This window comes from Dendrobates tinctorius, unplaced genomic scaffold, assembly GCF_039654945.1.
Source record: "Dendrobates tinctorius isolate UK_male_01 unplaced genomic scaffold, ASM3965494v1 ptg000231l, whole genome shotgun sequence".
In the NCBI taxonomy this organism is placed as follows: Eukaryota; Metazoa; Chordata; class Amphibia; order Anura; family Dendrobatidae; genus Dendrobates; species Dendrobates tinctorius.
In genome coordinates, this window is record NW_027361898.1 from 7594191 (window position 1) to 7616190 (window position 22000).

Consider the following 22000-nt stretch of genomic DNA (forward strand, 5'->3'; position numbering starts at 1 on the left):
TGGGATTAGCTCTTTAGGCTGGCTATACCCATAAGATAGCTGTCAGATGAATGGCTATTTAATCCCCCAACTACCATCATACTCATGCATGCTCATCTCAGTTGTGTATGCATGTCTTCTGAATGAGGTTGAAAACTAAAGGATCGGCAATGAACTTATGCTAGCCCAAATCTGCACACATCCGACATAACCTGTCAGAAGGAAAGTGTGGATGTCGCTATTCAAATTAGTAAAAATCTGCAAGTATGGCCAACATTTGTCTAAGGTGTATGGACGGCTTTGCCGGCAGTTTCACCAGCCTGATTGTCTGTCAGACTGGCACAAGCTGAATGGTGCCCACATCTGCCCAACTAAACCTCATCCTGTTTGATTCTGCAACTACCGGCGTGTGATACATAAGGTTGGACAGTACAGAAACAAACCTGATTTTTCCTTTAGCTAAAGGCCCCGTCAAACACAGCGAGATTGCTAGCGAGATTGCTGATTTTGTGACGCAACAGCGATCTCGCCAGCGATTTCGCTGTGTGTGACATGCATCAGCGACTGCCCCCCCCCCCCCCCCCCGCCGGGTATCGCTGATCGTGCAGGAATGTCCTGCGTGTGGCAGTGGGAGACCAACAATCAGCGAGCTCCCAACGCTGTAAGCAGACTCTGGGAGCTGGTGTCCAAGGTAAATATTGGGTAACTAAGCGCGTGCGTCGCTTAGTTACCCGCTGGGTACCTTGGATACCAGCGTCCTCGCTGGTCCTGATCGCTGGTGAGTCTACCTGTTTGGCAGCTCACCAGCAATCATGTAATGAGGCACCAGCGATCCTGACAAGGTCGTATCGTTGTCGGGATCGCTGGTGCATCGTTTAGTGTAATGGGACCCTTAGTTTTTGTCATTTTTCTTATTCAGACTAGTCGCCCTGAGCAACTCCCTCCCCTCCATCTTGGACAGTCACGTTAGTGGGGTGCAGACAGCCATGAGGAACTACCGGCAACATGTGGAGGAGATGTTGGGGAAGTTGTGCGACACCAACTCAGATTTCATCAAGTCGTTTCGGTAAATATTCAGCAAGTCAAGGTTGTGACAGATATAAAATGACACAGTAATGACAGCATCAGTGTGTTCTTAGGGGGTAATTACAATCTCCCATTAGGTTGTTTTCAGAAGGAGGAAATTTTTCTCCGGACGAAGTTGAGATGCTGCGGAAGAGGCTCCATAAAGCATCGGCCACCATAGCAGCATTTGAAGGCTCCATTATGGTGGATCTGGAGGGGCTGGAATCTCAGTGCCTGGAGCAGGTACATTCGGAGTTGTAGTATATTTCTGTATCACATCAGGGAACTGTATTTATCTACATACATGGACTCTGATGATCGGACACTGTGGATTGAGTTCTGTATCATAACCAAAAGGAAGCGTCGGTGCTGGTAACAGCTGATGGTGGAGGTGCTGGGATTCAGGCACCCATTGATCTGATATTACCGTAATGACCGATCCCAAGGATGTCTGAGTCCTTGAAAACCCCTTTAATGTACATTGTACAGTACTGTTTTTTCCTCTCAGGCCACAGAAGTCGTGAAAAAGTCTGAAGACAAATTCATCGGCATAACTACAGACATGATTTTCCTTGAGAATATTCAGAAGCTCCTGACAAACCTGCAGGTGAAGATTAAAGCTCTGGTAAGTGAGAGATCACTAGCATCTGCAGAAAAATCTTTCATATCAAAGTGGTGGTCGTTTAGCGACCACCGATGCAAAGCCGATTGTGGCGGTGGCATAATGGCCTCTTTGTTCAAGCCGATGAATGTTCTGTGGACGCAGAATAATCAATAGAATATCTTCTTATCAGCAGCACATTCTATTTGCACAGGACAATATGCTGCCACGGATAATGATTTTCTAAGCTTTTAAAAAATCATTGCCCCAACAAACAAGCGTTTTGTTTGTTCATTTGTTGGTCTTGGGTAGATGGGCCAATAATACACATATGTTGAGCCTTAAAACCAACACCTTTAAGAGCTCACTCACACAAGCGAATAAATCGAACGAGTGCAATCCGATTAAAAAAAAAACGCATTGTACTCGGACCACTATTACTCTATAGGGCAGTGCACACGTCACAACTCTGTTGTCGGAATACCTGGGGCTCCTTTCCTGTCTCTAATGCTAGGGCGTCCTAGCTATGCCTGCTCCCCAGATTACTTCTGATGGTGAAGACGCTGGGGCCACATAATTGCTGAACTCCTGATTCAGTCATATATCTGTCCCCTACCCAGGGAAGTGGAGGGTAATAGTGTATGAATATACACAAACCAGCTAACAAGGGAGAAGATACAGGGATAAAGCAAAATACCAAGCATACAAATATGCACTCACAAATAACAGACTGGAACACCCGGGTGAAAAGGAGGGAAAATCAAATAGGAGAGGATGAGGAATCGCACACAGTTGAAACACCAAGTAACAATCACAGATCAACACTCAACACAAATGCCTCTAAAAACAAACGACACCTTCACTCCACACCAAGCAGTATAAGACTAACACTGGCAAACCAGAATGCCAGAGGCCTGTATATATAGACGAGGGGAGTGCCCAATATTGCACAACTGAGATCATCCAACCAGGTAGGATTCAGAGACTCTAAGCTGAACAGTTTGACTCTTGCACTGCTGACAGAAACTTGCACTGTTTAATATGAAGAAGTGCTTCTAATCAGTGCAGTGAAATGATCAGACGCTGCTGTCTTCTGGCCCCTCTCTGTTGCTGTAAGCCCATGAGCACATCTGTGATTATTTTCTCATGTCGATTTGTCTTGCCGATGCTGCGAGTGGCAGCGAGAATCAAATTGAAGGCACCCATACAAGTCTATAGCTGCGTGTGAAACTTCACACTGCACTCTGATGTCACCCGAGTGCAGTGTGATTCCCGCAGATGCCGGCAATGCAATGAAGGGGATGGAGAAATTAATTTGTCTCCTCGACACCTGTACTGACATTCTTTCATGCGAGAGGATCAGAGCACGGATGCTCGGCTCATGCTCGCAGCAGAGCTGGAGCCGAATGTAATTCACATATCGCATCCAATGCAATCACAGCATCCAGCGTTACTCTGACGCTTATAAGCAAAAGAAGAAATCTGAATAGGAGGAAGAATTTCTCTTTTTCACCTTTTTCTTATTTCCTGATTGGAATGTAACATTTTCCAAATCCATCGTTTTTCTTCTTTCCATTGGGATCTCTACTTCGCTAACTCGTTCTCTTATGTTTGTAGGTTGCAGACAGCAATTCGCAGTCTCAGCAAATCAACTCTCAGATCAAACATCTCCGGACAAAGACTGATGCCTGCGCTTATCCAAACATCGACAAAGAAGTGAGTTGTTTTAGTTCAACAGTCTGAGGTTGTTATTTAGGGTTTTCTCTATTTGTGTTTATTTCTCGTCATTGTGGTCCTCTGATGACCTAATTTCCCCCCAAATGATATATCCCAGAAATGGATTTTACGGTCTAATCTTTGGGACCTCCAGTGATCATAAGTGGAGGTCATACATGCTCATTTCCATTCATTGTCTGTAAGACTGCCGGAAATAGAAGAGCGACTGTATCCTACAGTCCCATAGACATTGAATGGGACGTGTGCCCCCCTGCTCAGTTCAGATGGGACGCTGCAGAGCCACATTCTCTGGTTCGCTGGGGGTCCCAGTGTACACTAAGTTATCCACACCCCCTATGGATAGGGGTTGAACAGTGCCAGTTGAAATGCCCAATTTTCAGACGAACTGGACCTTGGAGAGACGGTATTCATATCTGCTTTTTCTTCGGCTCATGCAGGTGTCTTATATGGGGGTATTCCTCTATATTATTCTCATGTACTTGTACAGGTGATGTATAGACACCATACCGGTGTCTGCACTCTCTATGCAGGGAGAATACACCGGTGACCTGCATTAGGTGGTGACGCCTTTTCTTACGGTTCCAGGTGGTAAACAGCGAAAATCTCTATGCCTTCATGAAGACTGTAATGGAAGGAGTAACCAAGAGGAGCCGCTATCTGTCATGTCTGCTGGTGAGTGACCCAAATTATCGGTCAGGTGCCACATAGTCACATATTCTATAACGGCATTCCCACCTCCTGCCATCTACCAACCTGCAGGACCCCAACCCCGTTCTCCAAGAATCTCCCTTACAAGGTCCTATCGCCACGGCTTCTCGCGCCGATGTCGCATCAAGACATGAAGGAAGGGTCACATTTGGGACCCCTGACAGCCTACTAAATCCAAGCAGGATTGGAAAACTAGCTCTGGACGATGCAGCAGTGGGAGTCATAAGGAACATCATGAAGTGAGTCTGCGAAAACAACAACGACACTGAAAATAGCGTGGTGATGTGATCCTCCTATCTCACCAAATTCATCCCGTTCATTGCCGCAGAGTAGATCTGCCTCTTCTTCGTAGTAATTGGTGGGTGTCTCTTTAATCAGACCACCATAGTCAAAACCATAGACACCCCTTAAGAAGTTGTATTTGATCCCCCTATCCACAGAATAGATGGTAAATTTGGTCTGGCTGCGGAGACCCCTACGATTTTTAGAACGGCGGTCACAGACTTTTGTGTAAATACAGCAGGTGTGAACATGTCCCACCACCAAGCCTGTACCGATGAATTCTAATGGTTGCACGTGCTCACTCCTACTCCATTTACTCCAAGGACTTTAGGACCACCTTTTTTGTGATCAGTGGTCGGACCCCCAGCCGTCATACAATTTTCATGTGAGTAGATGATAAATGTTGTTTTTGGGACAATTTGTTTAACAGTTTCCTTTTCATACAATAGGACACAAAGAATATATGGAGCTGATCAACAGCAGGATGACGGGAACCCATGGCAGTCAACTGCGGCAGGTCGGGAATTATAACTATGTGAGCCTGTAGGGTCTATTCCCATATGGCGGTAATATTGCAGGAGAAAACTACATCGCTGCTGCAGTCACAGAACTTGCTGTTTTCTGTATAATATTGATTTCTAGATAATATGACGTTTGTCAGTATCAATATTTTGTTGTTCCAGGGTCACATCAGCATCAATCCGTAGCCCCGCACCCTCCATTACGGCCCAGCAATGGAAATAAAAAGAAGGCCAGCTCTGCTGATGGGGAAAGCGTCCAGGTCAAGTTCTCATCTCCCAGGTATTGTTCCCTAAAGTCATCTATACCATATGATCACTCGGCTTTACAGGCTGAGCAAAGGCGGTTTTTATATTTTTGTATTGCTGCAGTGCACTTTAAAAGAAAAATTAAACAATGTTGCATATAGCCAAGGTTAATAAAATTTAAGCATTTCGTGTATACAGCTCCTATGCAGACCTATGTGACTCTTGTTGTCTGATCCTATGGTGATGGAGTTGCGTAAGACCTGACTACATGGTCAGACTATACATAAATAGGGACCGTGTGTGTGTGTATATGTATGTATATATATATTACACATACATACCATACAGCAAGATTCAATCATGTTTTCTATCTTCATTTCTTTACTTTTTTCCTGCCTCCCGTAGTCTTCGTAAGCTGGTGAAGCCGACAAGGTTTGACAAGAAATACCAGGTTTTTGGAGAAAAGAAAGAGGAATCAGAGTAAGATAAAGGCCTCACGTCACCACTTGGTTCTGCCATGATTTATGTCTTTGCTATTTTTTTTTGAAGAAGCGGCTGTATAGGTTCCTATGTAGCACCAACATATTCCACAGTGCTGCTCCTAGGTGGTCATCAGGTCATCAGATAGTTACTACTAATGAGGCCTCCAATCTTTTTATTTCTGTGTCTAGGAGCAATAGTATAGTTTTGAATTCTGTGCTGACTATTTCTGTCTTTTTTGTTCAGAAACTTTATGGGCATCCTGACTTCTATGCTCTGGGAAAGCAACGATCACCTGCTGTATTTGGCCGAGGTAACATCCCGCGAGCGTGGCTGCCTTGGGACTCTTGGCATCTTTCTTCTCTTGTTAAATGAATGCCCAATAACTGCCTTGTTCGAACATCTGTGACATATCCTACGGATACATCATAAATGTCTAGTGAGATAATTTAGTGTAAGTATATGGATACTGGAGGCGGACACTCAGACATAGTAGATTGCGTCTGGTTGTCCGCCACTAGTAGGCGTATACTCCCGAAATTATGCACGTCAGAGCGCACTTTCGCTCTGTCAGCACCATTACAGTCTATGACCCTATCGGCGCATGCGTCCAGACCCCATTTTGTTGGGATTTTGGATGTATGCCCCTATGAGGACACGGAACGCAATGTGAAAGCACCATTTACGTACAATTAATCTGCTTTCCAACAATGATTATTTGCTGAGTTTTTTATGATTCATATTTTAAAACAAATGCAAGTTACCTATTTTACTTTATGGGTGCAAAAAATCTGCAACATCAAAAACTCAACGAGGGAACGTAGCCTTAATGCGACGCCTCGGTGACCCCATTATTCTGTCCCGTCCTTGCCTGCAGGAATTCTATAAGAAGGAGCGCCGCCCCATAGCGAGGCCGGACTTACTGCAGGAAACATTTGAAGACTGTGCTGACACTTTGGTCACCAAGCTTCTGTCCTACGAGAAGCAAGCCCTGGAGTATCACAATAACTGTGTTCTTGGTAATCGCCTCCTCATGCCAGTAATCGCACTGTCTCTGGAGGGTGCAGTAACACCTTAGTAATTACTCTAACTGTAATTTCAGAGCTTCGGGAGCAGCTGGAGCATCTGGAGAAGTGGATGAGCCATGTGCCACCACTTGTAATTAGGAGCCTGAGGGAAGAAAACTTCAGCTTCATGCAAAACTCGACCAATGACACTCGTCTGCTCTTCATGAAAGAGCTCAATCAGGGCAACCAGACTAAGGTATCCTGACTGTCTGCTCCACCAGCCAGACCTAGGTATCCTCACTGTCTGCTCCACCAGTCAGACTAGGGTATCCTCACTGTCTGCTCCACCAGTCAGATTAAGGTATCCTCACTCTCTGCTTCCACTATTCAGACTAAGGTAACCTCACTCTCTGCCTCCATACTAAGGTATCCTCATTCTCTGGCTCCACCAGTCAGACTAAGGTATCCTCACTCTCTGCCTCCACCAGTCAGACTAAGGTATCCTCACTCTCTGCCTCCACCTGTCAGACTAAGGTATCCTCACTCTCTGCCTCCAGACTAAGGTATCCTCATTCTCTGGTTCCACCAGTCAGACTAAGGTATCCTCACTCTCTGCCTCCACCTGTCAGACTAAGGTATCCTCACTCTGCCTCCACCTGTCAGACTGAGGTATCCTTATTCTCTGCCTCCATCAGTCAGACTAAGGTATCCTCACTCTCTGCGTCCACCAGTCAGACTAAGGTATCCTCACTCTCTGCTTCCACCATTCAGACTAAGGTATCCTCACTCTCTGCCTCCAGACTAAGGTATCTTCATTCTCTGCCTCCACCTGTCAGACTGAGGTATCCTTATTCTCTGCCTTCATCAGTCAGATTAAGGTATCCTCACTCTCTGCGTCCACCAGTCAGACTAAGGTATCCTCACTCTCTACCTCCACCAATCAGACTAAGGTATCTTCACTCTCTGCCTCCACCAGTCATACTAAGGTATCCTCACTCTCTGCCTTCACCATTCAGACTAAGGTATCCTCACTCTCTGCATCCACCAGTCAGACTAAGGTATCCTCACTCTCTGCTTCCACCATTTAGACTAAGGTAACCTCAGTCTCTGCCTCCATACTAAAGTATCCTCATTCTCTGGCTCCACCAGTCAGACTAAGGTATCCTCACTCTCTGCCTCCACCAGTCAGTCTAAGGTATCCTCACTCTCTGCCTCCACCTGTCAGACTAAGGTACCCTCACTCTCTGCCTCCACCAGTCAGACTAAGGTATCCTCACTCTCTGCCTCCACCTGTCAGACTAAGGTATCCTCACTCTCTGCCTCCACCTGTCAGACTAAGGTATCCTCACTCTCTGCGTCCACCAGTCAGACTAAGGTATCCTCACTCTCTGCTTCCACCATTCAGACTAAAGTATCCTCACTCTCTGCCTCCAGACTAAGGTATCCTCATTCTCTGGCTCCACCAGTCAGACTAAGGTATCCTCACTCTCTGTGTCCACCAGTCAGACTAAGATATCCTCACTCTCTGCCTCCACCAGTCAGACTAAGGTATCCTCACTCTCTGCCTCCACCTGCCAGAATAAGGTATCCTCACTCTCTGCTTCCACCATTTAGACTAAGGTAACCTCACTCTCTGCCTCCATACTAAAGTATCCTCATTCTCTGGCTCCACCAGTCAGACTAAGGTATCCTCACTCTCTGCCTCCACCAGTCAGACTAAGGTATCCTCACTCTCTGCCTCCACCTGTTAGACTAAGGTACCCTCACTCTCTGCCTCCACCAGTCAGACTAAGGTATCCTCACTCTCTGCCTCCACCTGTCAGACTAAGGTATCCTCACTCTCTGCCTCCACCAGTCAGACTAAGGTATCCTCACTCTCTGCATCCACCAGTCAGACTAAGGTATCCTCACTCTCTGCCTCCACCAGTCAGACTAAGGTATCCTCACTCTCTACCTCCACCAATCAGACTAAGGTATCTTCACTCTCTGCCTCCACCAGTCAGACTAAGGTATCCTCACTCTCTGCCTCCACCAGTCAGACTAAGGTATCCTCACTCTCTGCCTCCACCTGTCAGACTAAGGTACCCTCACTCTCTGCCTCCACCAGTCAGACTAAGGTATCCTCACTCTCTGCCTCCACCTGTCAGACTAAGGTATCCTCACTCTCTGCCTCCACCAGTCAGACTAAGGTATCCTCACTCTCTGCATCCACCAGTCAGACTAAGGTATCCTCACTCTCTGCCTCCACCAGTCAGACTAAGGTATCCTCACTCTCTACCTCCACCAATCAGACTAAGGTATCTTCACTCTCTGCCTCCACCAGTCAGACTAAGGTATCCTCACTCTCTGCCTCCACCAGTCAGACTAAGGTATCCTCACTCTCTGCCTCCACCTGTCAGACTAAGGTATCCTCACTCTCTGCCTCCACCAGTCAGACTAAGGTATCCTCACTCTCTGCTTCCACCATTCAGACTAAGGTATCCTCACTCTCTGCCTCCAGACTAAGGTATCCTCATTCTCTGGCTCCACCAGTCAGATTGAGGTATCCTTATTCTCTGCCTCCACCTGTCAGACTGAGGTATCCTTATTCTCTGCCTCCATCAGTCAGACTAAGGTATCCTCACTCTCTGCGTCCACCAGTCAGACTAAGGTATCCTCACTCTCTGCTTCCACCATTCAGACTAAGGTATCCTCACTCTCTGCCTCCAGACTAAGGTATCTTCATTCTCTGCCTCCACCTGTCAGACTAAGGTATCCTCACTCTGCCTCCACCTGTCAGACTGAGGTATCCTTATCCTCTGCCTCCATCAGTCAGATTAAGGTATCCTCACTCTCTGCGTCCACCAGTCAGACTAAGGTATCCTCACTCTCTGCCTCCACAAGTCAGACTAAGGTATCCTCACTCTCTACCTCCACCAATCGGACTAAGGTATCTTCACTCTCTGCCTCCACCAGTCAGACTAAGGTATCCTCACTCTCTGCTTCCACCATTTAGACTAAGGTAACCTCACTCTCTGCCTCCATACTAAAGTATCCTCACTCTCTGCCTCCACCAGTCAGTCTAAGGTATCCTCACTCTCTGCCTCCACCTGTCAGACTAAGGTACCCTCACTCTCTGCCTCCACCAGTCAGACTAAGGTATCTTCACTCTCTGCCTCCACCTGTCTGACTAAGGTATCCTCACTCTCTGCCTCCACCTGTCAGACTAAGGTATCCTCACTCTCTGCCTCCAGAGTAAGGTATCCTCATTCTCTGGCTCCACCAGTCAGACTAAGGTATCCTCACTCTCTGCGTCCACCAGTCAGACTAAGATATCCTCACTCTGCCTCCACCAGTCAGACTAAGGTATCCTCACTCTCTGCCTCCACCTGTCAGACTAAGGTATCCTCACTCTTTGCCTCCACCTGCCAGACTAAGGTATCCTCACTCTCTGCTTCCACCATTTAGACTAAGGTAACCTCACTCTCTGCCTCCATACTAAAGTATCCTCATTCTCTGGCTCCACCAGTCAGACTAAGGTATCCTCACTCTCTGCCTCCACCAGTCAGACTAAGGTATCCTGACTCTCTGCCTCCACCTGTCAGACTAAGGTACCCTCACTCTCTGCCTCCACCAGTCAGACTAAGGTATCCTCACTCTCTGCCTCCACCTGTCAGACTAAGGTATCCTCACTCTCTGCCTCCACCTGTCAGACTAAGGTATCCTCACTCTCTGCGTCCACCAGTCAGACTAAGGTATCCTCACTCTCTGCTTCCACCATTCAGACTAAGGTATCCTCACTCTCTGCCTCCAGACTAAGGTATCCTCATTCTCTGGCTCCACCAGTCAGGCTAAGGTATCCTCACTCTCTGCCTCCATCTGTCAGACTAAGGTATCCTCACTCTTTGCCTCCACCTGCCAGACTAAGGTATCCTCACACTCTGCCTCCACCTGTCAGACTAAGGTATCCTCACTCTCTGCCTCTGCCTGTCAGACTAAGGTATCCTCACTCTTTGCCTCCACCTGCCAGACTAAGGTATCCTCACTCTCTGCCTCTGCCTGTCAGACTAAGGTATCCTCACTCTTTGCCTCCACCTGCCAGACTAAGGTATCCTCACTCTCTGCCGCCACCAGTCAGCAATGCCGGACCTGATTTATTTTGTGCGCACACTAATAGATAGTTTGCTTATCACTGGAGGTCCGACTGCTGTCTTCCAGGAAGACCTGAAGAATCTGCTGAGGCCGAGCCTAGGCCATCCTGATAACTCACAGACTTTACAGCAGATCTGCCAACAAGAAGGGCGAAGGCAGCAGGAAGAGCGAGATATGATCGATCTCAATGCCAAGCACTTAAAGGTAGGAGAATTGTAAAAGTGTGAATACAGCCATAAGATTCCTGACTGCAGCACCCCTAGTGGTCTGAAGTACATAAGACAATAATGGCTGTCGTCTTTTATAGTTTTTGTCATGAAAATATATAGTAAGAAAATGGTGTATTTTCATGAATAGTTTTTGACAGCGCAGAAAAATGCTTTAAAAAAATCTATATGAATTTTATCATGATAGCCATCTTTTTTAGGTGAAGCAAGTTAAAAAAAACTACACATTTGCAAAACCACAGCATTTTGTGGTAAAACGAGAACTTGACTCCTATAAATGCATCCTAGCATTCTCCTACATAGAGCTACCGTGATTCACGTGTCAGGAGATTTATAGCATATTTTACATGTCCTTTTGTCATCTCATTACATGGGATGACCACCTGGGATATTTTTTTTGGTTAATGTATTTTGAGCTAAAAAATACATTTTTCTTTTGGATTTCGGTAAACAAATACAAGTTTGTTGCTGACTGCAGAATGAGTTGACTGAGAATCCATTGGTGAGCTCTTTCTGAGGGTCTGAAAGTTTCAACTTTTTATGTCTTGTTTTTTCTACCTCCTCTCCTCTAATTTATGACCACGGAACACATTAAAGTTGAATGTGCAGTGAAACAAATAGACTGTAGAAGATTGTGCAAAATTTTTATTAAAACCCAATTGCAGAAATGATTATTAGCCTTGGCAATGTTACCTCTCACAGGAATACGTTTTGGAGAGTATTCAGCATTTTGTCACCTCTCTGGCTGCCCTCGCTGAGCATATGCTGCTGGAATTGGACGAAGCACTTACTGTGGATGACGTGTTACCTGCCAGTAAGTGTCAAGCGTCATTTATCATATACTGTATTACACCATAGTGATCAATGTAACTCTGATCTGCAGGGTCCGAGATTCCGAAGGAGAAGCTTTCTACACTGATCAGACGCAAGCAAACCGGCCGTCCATTAGAAGACACAGAGTACCGGCCTCTGATTGAGCGCGGCTCCAGGTAACACTGAACTACAGGGGGACGCACGGCAAAAATCTATTCATTCTTACATACAAGTGCTTCTCACAAAATTTTCAGTTCTTCAATACAAAAAGTGAAACTCGTATATTATATAGAGTCATTACACACAGAGTGATCTATTTCAAGTGTTTATTTCTGTTAATGTTGATGGTTATGGCTTACAGCCAATGAAAACCCAAAAGTCATTATCTCAGTAAATTAAAATAATGGACAAAAAACAACTGCAAAGGCTTCCTAAGATTTTAAAAAGGTCCCTTAGTCTGTTTCAGTAGGCTCTACAATCATGGGGAAGACTGCTGACTTGAAAGATGTCCAGAAGGCAGTCATTGACACAATCCACAAGGAGGGTAAGCCACAAAAAGTCTTTGCTAAAGAAGCTGGCTGTTTACAGAGTGCCGTAACCAAGCATATTAATGGAAAGTTGAATGTAACAAAAAAGTGTGGTAGAAAAAGGTGCACAAGCAACCGGGAAAACCGCAGCCTTGAAAGGATTGTTAAGAAAAGGCCATTCAAAAATTCGGGGAAGATTCACAAGGAGTGGACTGCTGCTGGAGTCATTGCTTCAAGATCGACCACACACAGACGTATCCAGTACATGGGCTACAAGTGTCACATTCCTTGTGTCAAGCCACTCATGACCAATAGACAACGCCAGAAGCATCTTACCTGGGCCAAGGAGAAAAAGAACTGGACTGTTGCTCAGTGGTCCAAGGTGTTGTTTTCAGATTAAAGTAAATTTTGCATTTCATTTAGAAATCAAGGTCCCATAGTCTGGAGGAAGAGTGGAGAGTCACACAATCTCTGGGATGACAAAGAAAGAGTACGTCTTCCTGAAGGGGGCCCCCGGTCCTAGTCAGACAGAACCGCCCCCCCTGACCATGTCTAATCTGTGCAGAGAACGCTCTAGAGGATGGGTCGGAGCCGGGCAAAAGGAAGGGAGGACAATATCCTCATTTAGGTGAATGGCGGACACCAAGCTTAAGGGAAGGGGGTGCAAAACCACCTTGTCCTGATGGTGAATCAGGAAAGGGGGGCGACAGAAAAGAGCCGCCAATTCCGAGACGTGCCTAATGGAGGCGGTGGCCACAAGAAACCACCTTTCAAGACAGAAAAGATAGAGGGACCTCTCGGAGAGGTTCAAAGGGAGAACTCCTAAGGGCCTCCAGGACCAGATTGAGGTCCCAGGGGTCCACGGGTGTCCGGTGCTGGGACGCAGCATGCGCAACCCCCTGTAGGAAAGTTCTGACCTGAGAACAAGAAGATAGGTTTTTCTGAAAAAGAATAGAAAGCGCTGACACCTGGCCCTATAGAGAACTAATAGCCAGACCAGCATCAAGTCCTTCCTGGAGAAACGCTAGAATGGAAGGGAAAGCAAACGACATAGGTGGGGTGCGATTAGATTCTCACCAGCTGAAGTAGGCTCTCCAGGTCCGATAATAGAATCGGGACGAAGAAGGCTTTCATGGTCCGAATAACCCGATCTGAAAATCCGGACGCTTTTAGAACCGCGGTTTCAACAGCCACGCCGTTAAATTGAGTGACCGAGAATTCTGGTGGAAGATCGGTCCTTGGGACAAAAGATCCGGTCTGTCTGGAAGCCTCCAGGGGCCGTTCGCAAGAATATTGACGACCTCTGCGAACCAAGACCTCCTAGTGCAATATGAATGGCCGGCACTCAGGAGGAGGGTTTGTTGGTTAGAAAATCCAAGCAAGCCCCTCTTCCACTGCAGCAGAGCTCCAACAGGCCTGGTCACCTCAAGTCCCTGTGACCAACCACGGAAGATGAGAGGGGATGACAGCCACCAATTGAGAGATCGTTTGAATCAGGAGGAGAGACGAATCTGACGATCCAAAGAGAGAACAGACCTGTTCCACTGAGATAGGATGGCTTGCTGAAGCGGTTTTGAATGGAATTGTGCAAAATCGCTTCTGACGCTGCCACCATCCTTCCCAGGACCACCATGGAACGGAAGGAAGGCAACCAAGGGCCCTGCAGGAAATGAACCCCCAGCTGGAGGATTGCTCTCTTCTCCTTGGGAAGAAAAACCCTTGTCTGGTGGGTGTCGAACAGCATGCCTAGAAAAATGAGGCGCTGAGTCGGGATAAGGCAAGACTTTGCCCTGTTGATCAGCTATCCAAATCGGGACAGGGTGTCTAGAATTATGGACAGACTTTCCTCGGCCTGATGAAAAGAGGGCGCCTTGATGAGGGAGGATGTCAATGAGGTACGGGAGAAGCACTAGACCTCTGATCTGCAAAATGGCCATAAGCGCTGCCATGATTTTTGTGAAAACCCTGGGAGCAGTTGCAAGTCTGAACGGCAGGGCGACAAACTGAAAATGGTCTTGCCGCACCGCAAAACGCAGGAATCTCTGATGCCCTGGCAAGATAGGGACATGGAGGTAGGCATCCTGGATGTCTATGGAGCACAGGAACTCCTGCGACTCCATGAAAGCAATTATTGAATGAAGGGACCCCATCCTGAAATGTCGCAGATAGACCCTTTTGTTCAGTAACTTTAGATCCAGGATGGGTCGAACCGTGCCATCCTTCTTTGGCACAGCAAAAAGGTTTGAATAAAACCCTGTGAAACAGCTGAACTGAGAAGGGAGGCAACTGACCCGTCGAAGTGCTAGTAAGCATGAAACGGCCGTCATCAGACATTGCTCACTCCTCCCTCCAACCTCCCGGCCATGAAGTTTTAATGTGGCTTGCTAAATAAAGTGGACTTTTTCACCTGGATCAGTGAGTGCTATGCTATTCTTTTCTCTCATTGGATTCAATAGACGCAAAGAACCCAGGAAGTAGAGAAGCGTCTCTTGGAGGACGAGATTTGAAGAATCGATCTCGGGGCTGCAAAATGAAATCTATTTTGTATCCTGAGGATACAACCTCTCTGACCCATGTATCCTCTACCGAGGCGAGCCAGATGTCTCTGAAAATCCGCAGACGGCCTCCCAGCCTGGGAGATTCCCTGGGATCTGGGGATGAGTCATGCAGAGAAAGACCTGCCAGGTCTAGACCTGGAGGTTCTACCCTGCGCGTTATGGGGATGCCAGGGTTTAAAGAAAGCCCCTTTCCTATCCTGGCGAGCCTGTGGCCTTTCTTGGCGAGAAAAATTCTCCAGCAAAGAGAAATGAAAGGACAGAAATCTACGCTTCAGTGGAACCCAGAGCAAGTTAGGACTAAGTAAGGAGAGAGCTCGTCCCTCCGGTGACCTCCTTAATAATTTGGTCTAATTTGGAGCCAAATAGACGGGAACCCTAGAATGGCAAGCTAGTAAGGGACTTTTTTGAAGATAAGTCCGCCTGCCACGCCTTAAGCCAAATAGTCCTTCGGATGGGAGTGGCTGGTGAGGACCCAGCAGTCATGGTGCACATTGGCACAAATGACAAAGTTAGAGGTAGGTGGAAGGTCCCTAAAGATGATTTCAGGGAATTAGGCTGCAAGCTTATGGCAAGGACCTCCATGGTGGAATTCTCTGAAATACTGCCTGTACCACATGCCATGCCAGAGAGGCAAAGGGAAATTAGGGAGATAAGTAAGTGGCTCAGGAATTGGTGTAGGAAGAAGGGTTTGGGGTTCCTGAAGAACTGGGACGACTTCTTAGTTGGCTACAGGCTCTACGCTAGGGACGGTCTGCACCTCAGTAGGGAGGGTGCAGCTGGGCTGGGGTAGAAAATGGCTAGAAGGTTGGAGGAGTCATTAACCCCTTTCTGCCATCTGATGTACTATCCCGTCCATGTGCCCTGGACCTGTCTGACCATGGACGGGATAGTATGTCATAGCGATCGGCCACGCACACGGGTGGTGTGCGGCCGATCGCGGACGGGTGTCAGCTGATTCTCACCATAAAAAAAAAACCAATGCTTTACCATTATACCACCAAACAAAAAGTGGAATAACACGCAATCAAAAAGATGAATATAAAACATTGTACCACTGAAAACGTCATCTTGTCTCGCAAAAAAAAAGAGCCGCCATACAGCGTCATCAGCAAGAAATAAAAAAGTTATAGCTGTCAGAATAAAGCGATGCAAAAACAATTATTTTTTCAATAAAATAGTTTTTATTATATAAACGCGCCAAAGCATAAAAAAATATGTAAATGAGGTATCGCTGCAATCGTACTGACCTGAAGAAATAAACTGCCTTATCAACTTTACCACACATGGTACGGTATAAAGGCCCCCCCCCCCCCCAAAAAAAAAGAAAGAAATTAATGAATTTCTGGTTTTTGCTCATTCTGTCTCCCAAAAATCAGAATAGAAAGCAATCAAAAAATGTCATGTGCCCGAAATGGTACCAATAAAAACGTCAGCTCGTCCTGCAAAAAACAAGACCTCACATGACTCTGTGGGCCAAAGTATGGAAAAATTATAGGTCACAAAATGTGGTGATGCAAAAACTATTTTTTTGCAATATTTTAGCGTGTGACAGCTGCCAAACATAAAAACCCGCTATAAGGCCCCTTTCACACGTCCTAATATTTCCGGTACCGAAGATGTCAGTGTCCATGTGTGTACTACTTGCAGCACATGTGTGGCATGTGTGTGCCTCGCAGTCGTTTTTAAGTAAAAGAGCCACCTTGTGCAGCACTAATGCTGCATTCTGTCAAGGTGGCTCTTTTATTTAGCATCCCTTCCACCGCCAAAATAATCGTTTTTAAAATTGGTCAGACATACCTGATATTTGTCAGGGGGGCAGGGCTTTCCCCCCTGGACACAGATGCCTCACATACGTCAGTCATGTCCAGCTTTTGAATTTGGAGCCGCCTCCTCAGCGTTCATTTCTTTTTCTCGCACCTGCGCTGTAATATTCTTTCAGTGGTGCAGCAGGACCTGTGATGACGTCAGCACCATGTGACCAGTAGGGGCGGAGCTCAGCAAGCAGTGGTGCCAGCTGGGCCTGTGATGACGTCAGCACCATGTATCCAGTAGGGGCGGAGCTCAGCAGAGCAGTGGGTGCCAGCAGGACCTGTGGTGACGTCAGCACCATGTGACCTGTAGGGACGGCGCTAAGCAGGGCAGCGGTGCAGCAGGCACGAGAAAAAGAAATGAACGCTGAGGAGGCGGCGCCAAATTCAAAAGCTGGACATGACTGACGTATGTGAGGCTATGTGTCCAGGGGGGAAAGCCCTGCCCCCTGACAAATATCTGGTATATCTGACCAATTTTAAAAACGATTACTTCGGCGGTGGAAGGGACGCTAAATAAAAGAGCCATCTTGACCGAATGCAGCATTAGTGCTGCACAAGGTGGCTCTTTTACTTAAAAACGCCTGCGAGGGGGGGGTGACAGGTTCCCTTTAATAAGATGTGTAGTAGAGGGATTACAAGGACACTAAACTTCAGGAAAGCAAATTTCCAACGGATGAGAGATGATCTTGGCGCAATTAACTGGGACGATATCCTGAGACATAAAAATACACAAAGAAAATGGGAGACGTTTATTAGCATCCTGAATAGGACCTGTGCACAATATATACCGTATGGGAATAAACATTCTAGAACTAGGAGGAAACCACTATGGTTAAATAGAGCTGTAAGGGGCGCAATAAGTGACCAAAAAATAAAGCATTTAGAGAATTAATAAAGCAAGTACAGTAAGTAGTGATGAGGCATTAAATAAATACAGAAAACTAAATAAATTCTGTAAACAGCAAATCAAGATAGCAAAGATTTGTCATGATCCAGGACGGGATTTCGCTTTGACCCGTCCTGGTTAGACTATGGGTTAATTGTGCTGCCTCTCTCTGGCAGCAGGAGGGTATTTAGTGCTCACTGGACCTGGGTCCGGTGTCAGTTAGGCTATGTGCACACGTTGCGGATTCCGCTGCGGTTTTTTCCGCGCGGAAACGCAGGTAAAACAGCAGGTAAAGTGACCTGCGGTTTTCCTGCGTTTTGGTCTGCGGTTTTGCCCTGCGGTTTCACACCTCTACTATGGTAGAGGTATGAAACCGCTGCGGAAACCGCACAAACAATTGACATGCTGCGGTTTGTTAACCGCAGCAAAACCGCGCGGAAAAAACCGCACCGTCAGCACAGCGTTTTTGAAACCCCATAGGGTTTCATTGTACTGTACTTGGTCAGCGGAACTGCTGCGTTTCCGCAGCGGCAAAACCGCTGCGGAAACGCAGCAGAAACCGCACCGTGTGCGCACAGCCTTATACTCCTGCCCTCGGCTGAGTTAAGTGACCTCTTGTATACGTGTGTCTTGTGCCTGATATCTTGCTTGCTTGTTCGGTTGTGATCTGGTTCTGTCCCTGTTACGAGTTCTGCCTGCCCCTCTTGTACTGCGCTACCTCTCGTGTATGACTCTCTGCTTGTGACCCGACTCCTCTCTGCTTGTCCCCTTGGTACCACGTCGCCCTCTTGTGTATGACCTTTGGCTCTGTCTGACTACCCGTCTGTTTGTCCCTCCTGTACCTCGTTTGCCTGTACTGCTGTGACCTCTGTTTTGCCTGACTCTGAGTTGTTGTATGGTGTCCGGTCCTATCTGAATACAGGACGCTAAGCCCCGCCCCCTTGCAGTCACATGACCATAGGTCCCGTGCAGATTATTCAGTTTCAGTGTCCGCAGGTCCTATGCCTCTTTACCTTCCAGCGCTGACTGGACCCTGACACTATTAGCCTGAAGCACGCATGGTCACCTCTGCTGCCCGTCTCTACAGGTATCTTTTAGCACTGCTTCTGTTCTCAGGACACGCGCACTGGCTCTATGAGCAAGTGCAGTGCGGTGTCTCTGACAAGATTGAGACAGAGAGACTCATTGCCAGAGAAAGTAAAAATAATCCTAAAATATTATTTAACTACATAAATAGTAAGAAACTAAAAAATGATAGTGTTGGTCCCCTTAAAAATAATCTGGGCGAAATGGTGGATGAGGATTAGGAAAAAGACAATATGCTAAATGACTTTTTTTCTTTAAAGATTCCGTAATAACCGGGTCTGTACCACAGGACTGGCGTATGGCAAATGTGGTGCCAATATTCAAAAAGGGGACAAAAACTGAACTTGGAAATTATAGGCCAGTAAGTTTAACCTCAACTGTGGGTAAAATCCTGGAGGGTTTTCTAAGAGATACTATACTGGAGTATCTGAAGAAGAATAACCTCATGACCCAATATCAACATGGGTTTACAAGGGACCGTTCCTGTCAGACTAATCTGATAAGCTTTTTTGAAGAGGTAAGTTATGGACTGGACCAAGGGAATGCAGTGGACGTGGTGTACATGGACTTTTCAAAAGCTTTTGATACGGTGCCACACAAAAGGTTGATACATAAAATGAGAACAATGGGGATACGGGAAAATATGTGTAAGTGGGTTAAGAGCTGGCTCAGGGATAGGAAACAAAGGGTGGTTATTAATGGAGCACACTCGGACTGGGTCACGGTTAGCAGTGGGGTACCACAGGGGTCAGTATTGGGGCCGCTTTTTAACATATTTATTAAAGACCTTGTAGGGGCATAGAGAGTAGAATTTCTATATTTGCAGATGACACTAAACTCTGCAGGGTAATCAAAACAGAGGAGGACAATTTTATATTACAGGAGGATTTATGTAAACTAGAAGCTTGGGCTGGTAAATGGCAAATGAGCTTTAATGGGGATAAATGTAAAGTCATGCACTTGGGTAGAACGAACAAGATATATAATTATGTGCTTAATTGTAAAACACTGGGCAAAACTGTCACTTAAAAAGACCAGGGTGTATGGATGGACGACAAACTTACATTTAGTGGTCAGTGTCAGGCAGCTGCTGCAAAGGCAAATAAAATAATGGGATGCATTAAAAGAGGCATAGATGCTCATGAGGAGAACATAATTTTACCTCTATATAAGTCACTAGTGCGACCACACTTAGAATACTGCGTACAGTTCTGGTCTCCGGTGTATAAGAAAGACATAGCTGAACTGGAGCGGGTGCAGAGAAGAGCGACCAAGGTTATCCTTTCTAACGATCTTTTTACTCTTAGACCTGTGACGGGGACAAGGGGGCATCCTCTACGTCTGGAGGAAAGAAGGTTTAAGCATAAGACGCGTATTCTTTACTGTAAGAGCAGTGAGACTATGGAACTCTCTGCCATATGATGTTGTAATGAGTGATTCACTACTAAAATTTAAGAAGGGTCTGGATGCCTTTCTTGAAAAGTATAATATTACTGTCATGATCCAGGTTGGATCTGACAGATTAAATGCACAAAGTAACCTTTTTTTCTTTGGCTGTGTGCCAAAGCTGGTTTTGCCCCCGGTGGCCATTAGGGTCATTGCACTGTGGTGATTTCAGTTGCAGTTTTCCCCCCGGTGGCCATTAGGGTCATTGCACTCTGGTTACCTTAGTTTGTGCACGTGATTATGTAGCAGGTGTGATTGCTCTATAAAAGAGTATCAGGTGTGTTAATCACGGTTGGTGATAGTTCCTCATTTGCAAGCAAGCCTGGGTAAACAATGGAGCTGAAGGCAGCCCAGTCAGAGTGCTGGAGTAGCAGCTATGGTGTCTGCAAGGAGGGCTGGCATGAATTGGTGGAGTGTCAGCTTTGGTGTCTGCAAAGAGGGCTGGCATTGCTTGGTGGAGTGGCAGCTATGGTGTAGACCTGCACTCAGGATGCTGGACTCTGTTGCAGAAAGCTGGACTCAAAATGTTGGACTCTTTGGCAGAAAAGCTGGACTCATTTGCTGGACTCTGTTTCTGGACAGCTGCACGCAGGTGTGGACTCTGTTTGCTCCAAGGCTGCACTATGGTGCTGAGAAAAGTCAAGGACAACTCAGTCAGAGTCCTGGAGTGGCAGCTATGGTGTCAGCGAGGAGTTTGTGGAAAGCATGGTGGAGTGGCAGCTATGGTGTCAGTGATGAATTCTTGCAAATCTTGGTGGAGTGGCAGCTATGGTGTAGAGCTGCACTCAGTTGCTGGACTCTTTGGCTGAAGCTGCACTCAGGTGCTGAACCCCATTGCTGGACAGCTGCACTCAGGTGCTGGTCTCCGTTGCTGGACAGTGTACCCAGATGTTGGACATGGTGGAGGAAAAGATGCACGCAGGTGGTGGGCTCTGTGGCTGGGAGCGTAGGCAACAGAGCAAAGCTAAGTGGTATTCCCCTGTTTTGTCACTTTTCCTTATGTGTGTTTAGTGCAGTGGTGGGATTAGTTTCCGCACCGACCAATTCCCTAGTGAGGCTTTAGGTGCAGGGCGAGTCAAGGTTTTGAGGTTCCTGATCGGCGCCCGGTGCGAAATCGGCCTAGGGAATGTTAGGAGTGTAGAGACACTGACTCAGGGGAATGCAGGAGGTCTCCACTTCCCTGTTCCCTATCGCAGGGCCACCATTGTTATTGTTACCCAGGTTTTACCTTTCCCTTGTCTTATTGTATTAGTTACCGGCCTGCGGGCCGCGTCACATAGGACAATTACACGTGCCTCGTCCTGTTGTATTAGTTACCGGCCTGCTGCCCATGTCACTCAGGACGGGGCACATGACAATTACAGGTTATATACACTAGTTTCCTTGATATTGCGTTGATCCAGGGAGCTAGTCTGATTGCCGTATGTGGAGTCGGGAAGGAATTTTTTTCCCCAAAGTGAAGCTTACTGTTTGCCACATGAGGTTTTTTTGCCTTCCTATGGATCATCATGTTAGGGCAAGTTAGGATAGGATATGAGTTGAACTAGATGGACTTAAAGTCTTCCTTCAACCTTAATAACTATGTTACTTTGTTATGACCCCCTTAGTTAGGGCAAAATAATAAAATTAAAAAAATGTTTTTCCATTTTCCCATTAGGGTTAGAATTGGGGTAAAGTAAGTTGGGCTAAAGTTAGGGTTAGGGTTGGGGCTAAAGTTAGGGTTTGGGTTGGGGCTAGAGTTGGGGTTAGGGTTTGGATTACGTTTACAGTTGAGATTAGGGTTAGGGGTGTGTTAGGGTTAGGTTTGTGGTTAGGGTTATGGTTATGGTTGGGATTAGGGGTGTGTCAGGGTTAGGTTTGGAGTTAGAATTGGGTTACCACTGTTTAGG

General features: G+C 46.6%; 1 protein-coding gene across 1 annotated transcript in view; it reads left to right on the top strand.

The window, feature by feature from the left end:
* CCDC180 (coiled-coil domain containing 180) overlaps positions 1 to 22000 on the top strand; it is an 82239-nt gene that overhangs the window by 57811 nt on the left and 2428 nt on the right. The window contains exons 21-35 of the mRNA XM_073556050.1: positions 899 to 1045; positions 1143 to 1287; positions 1553 to 1669; positions 3263 to 3361; positions 3968 to 4054; positions 4142 to 4329; positions 4822 to 4889; positions 5056 to 5173; positions 5545 to 5619; positions 5866 to 5932; positions 6497 to 6638; positions 6722 to 6882; positions 10824 to 10961; positions 11687 to 11798; positions 11868 to 11973. Coding sequence (XP_073412151.1) covers positions 899 to 1045; positions 1143 to 1287; positions 1553 to 1669; positions 3263 to 3361; positions 3968 to 4054; positions 4142 to 4329; positions 4822 to 4889; positions 5056 to 5173; positions 5545 to 5619; positions 5866 to 5932; positions 6497 to 6638; positions 6722 to 6882; positions 10824 to 10961; positions 11687 to 11798; positions 11868 to 11973 — 1770 coding nt within the window. The remainder of the gene's footprint in view (positions 1 to 898; positions 1046 to 1142; positions 1288 to 1552; positions 1670 to 3262; positions 3362 to 3967; positions 4055 to 4141; positions 4330 to 4821; positions 4890 to 5055; positions 5174 to 5544; positions 5620 to 5865; positions 5933 to 6496; positions 6639 to 6721; positions 6883 to 10823; positions 10962 to 11686; positions 11799 to 11867; positions 11974 to 22000) is intronic.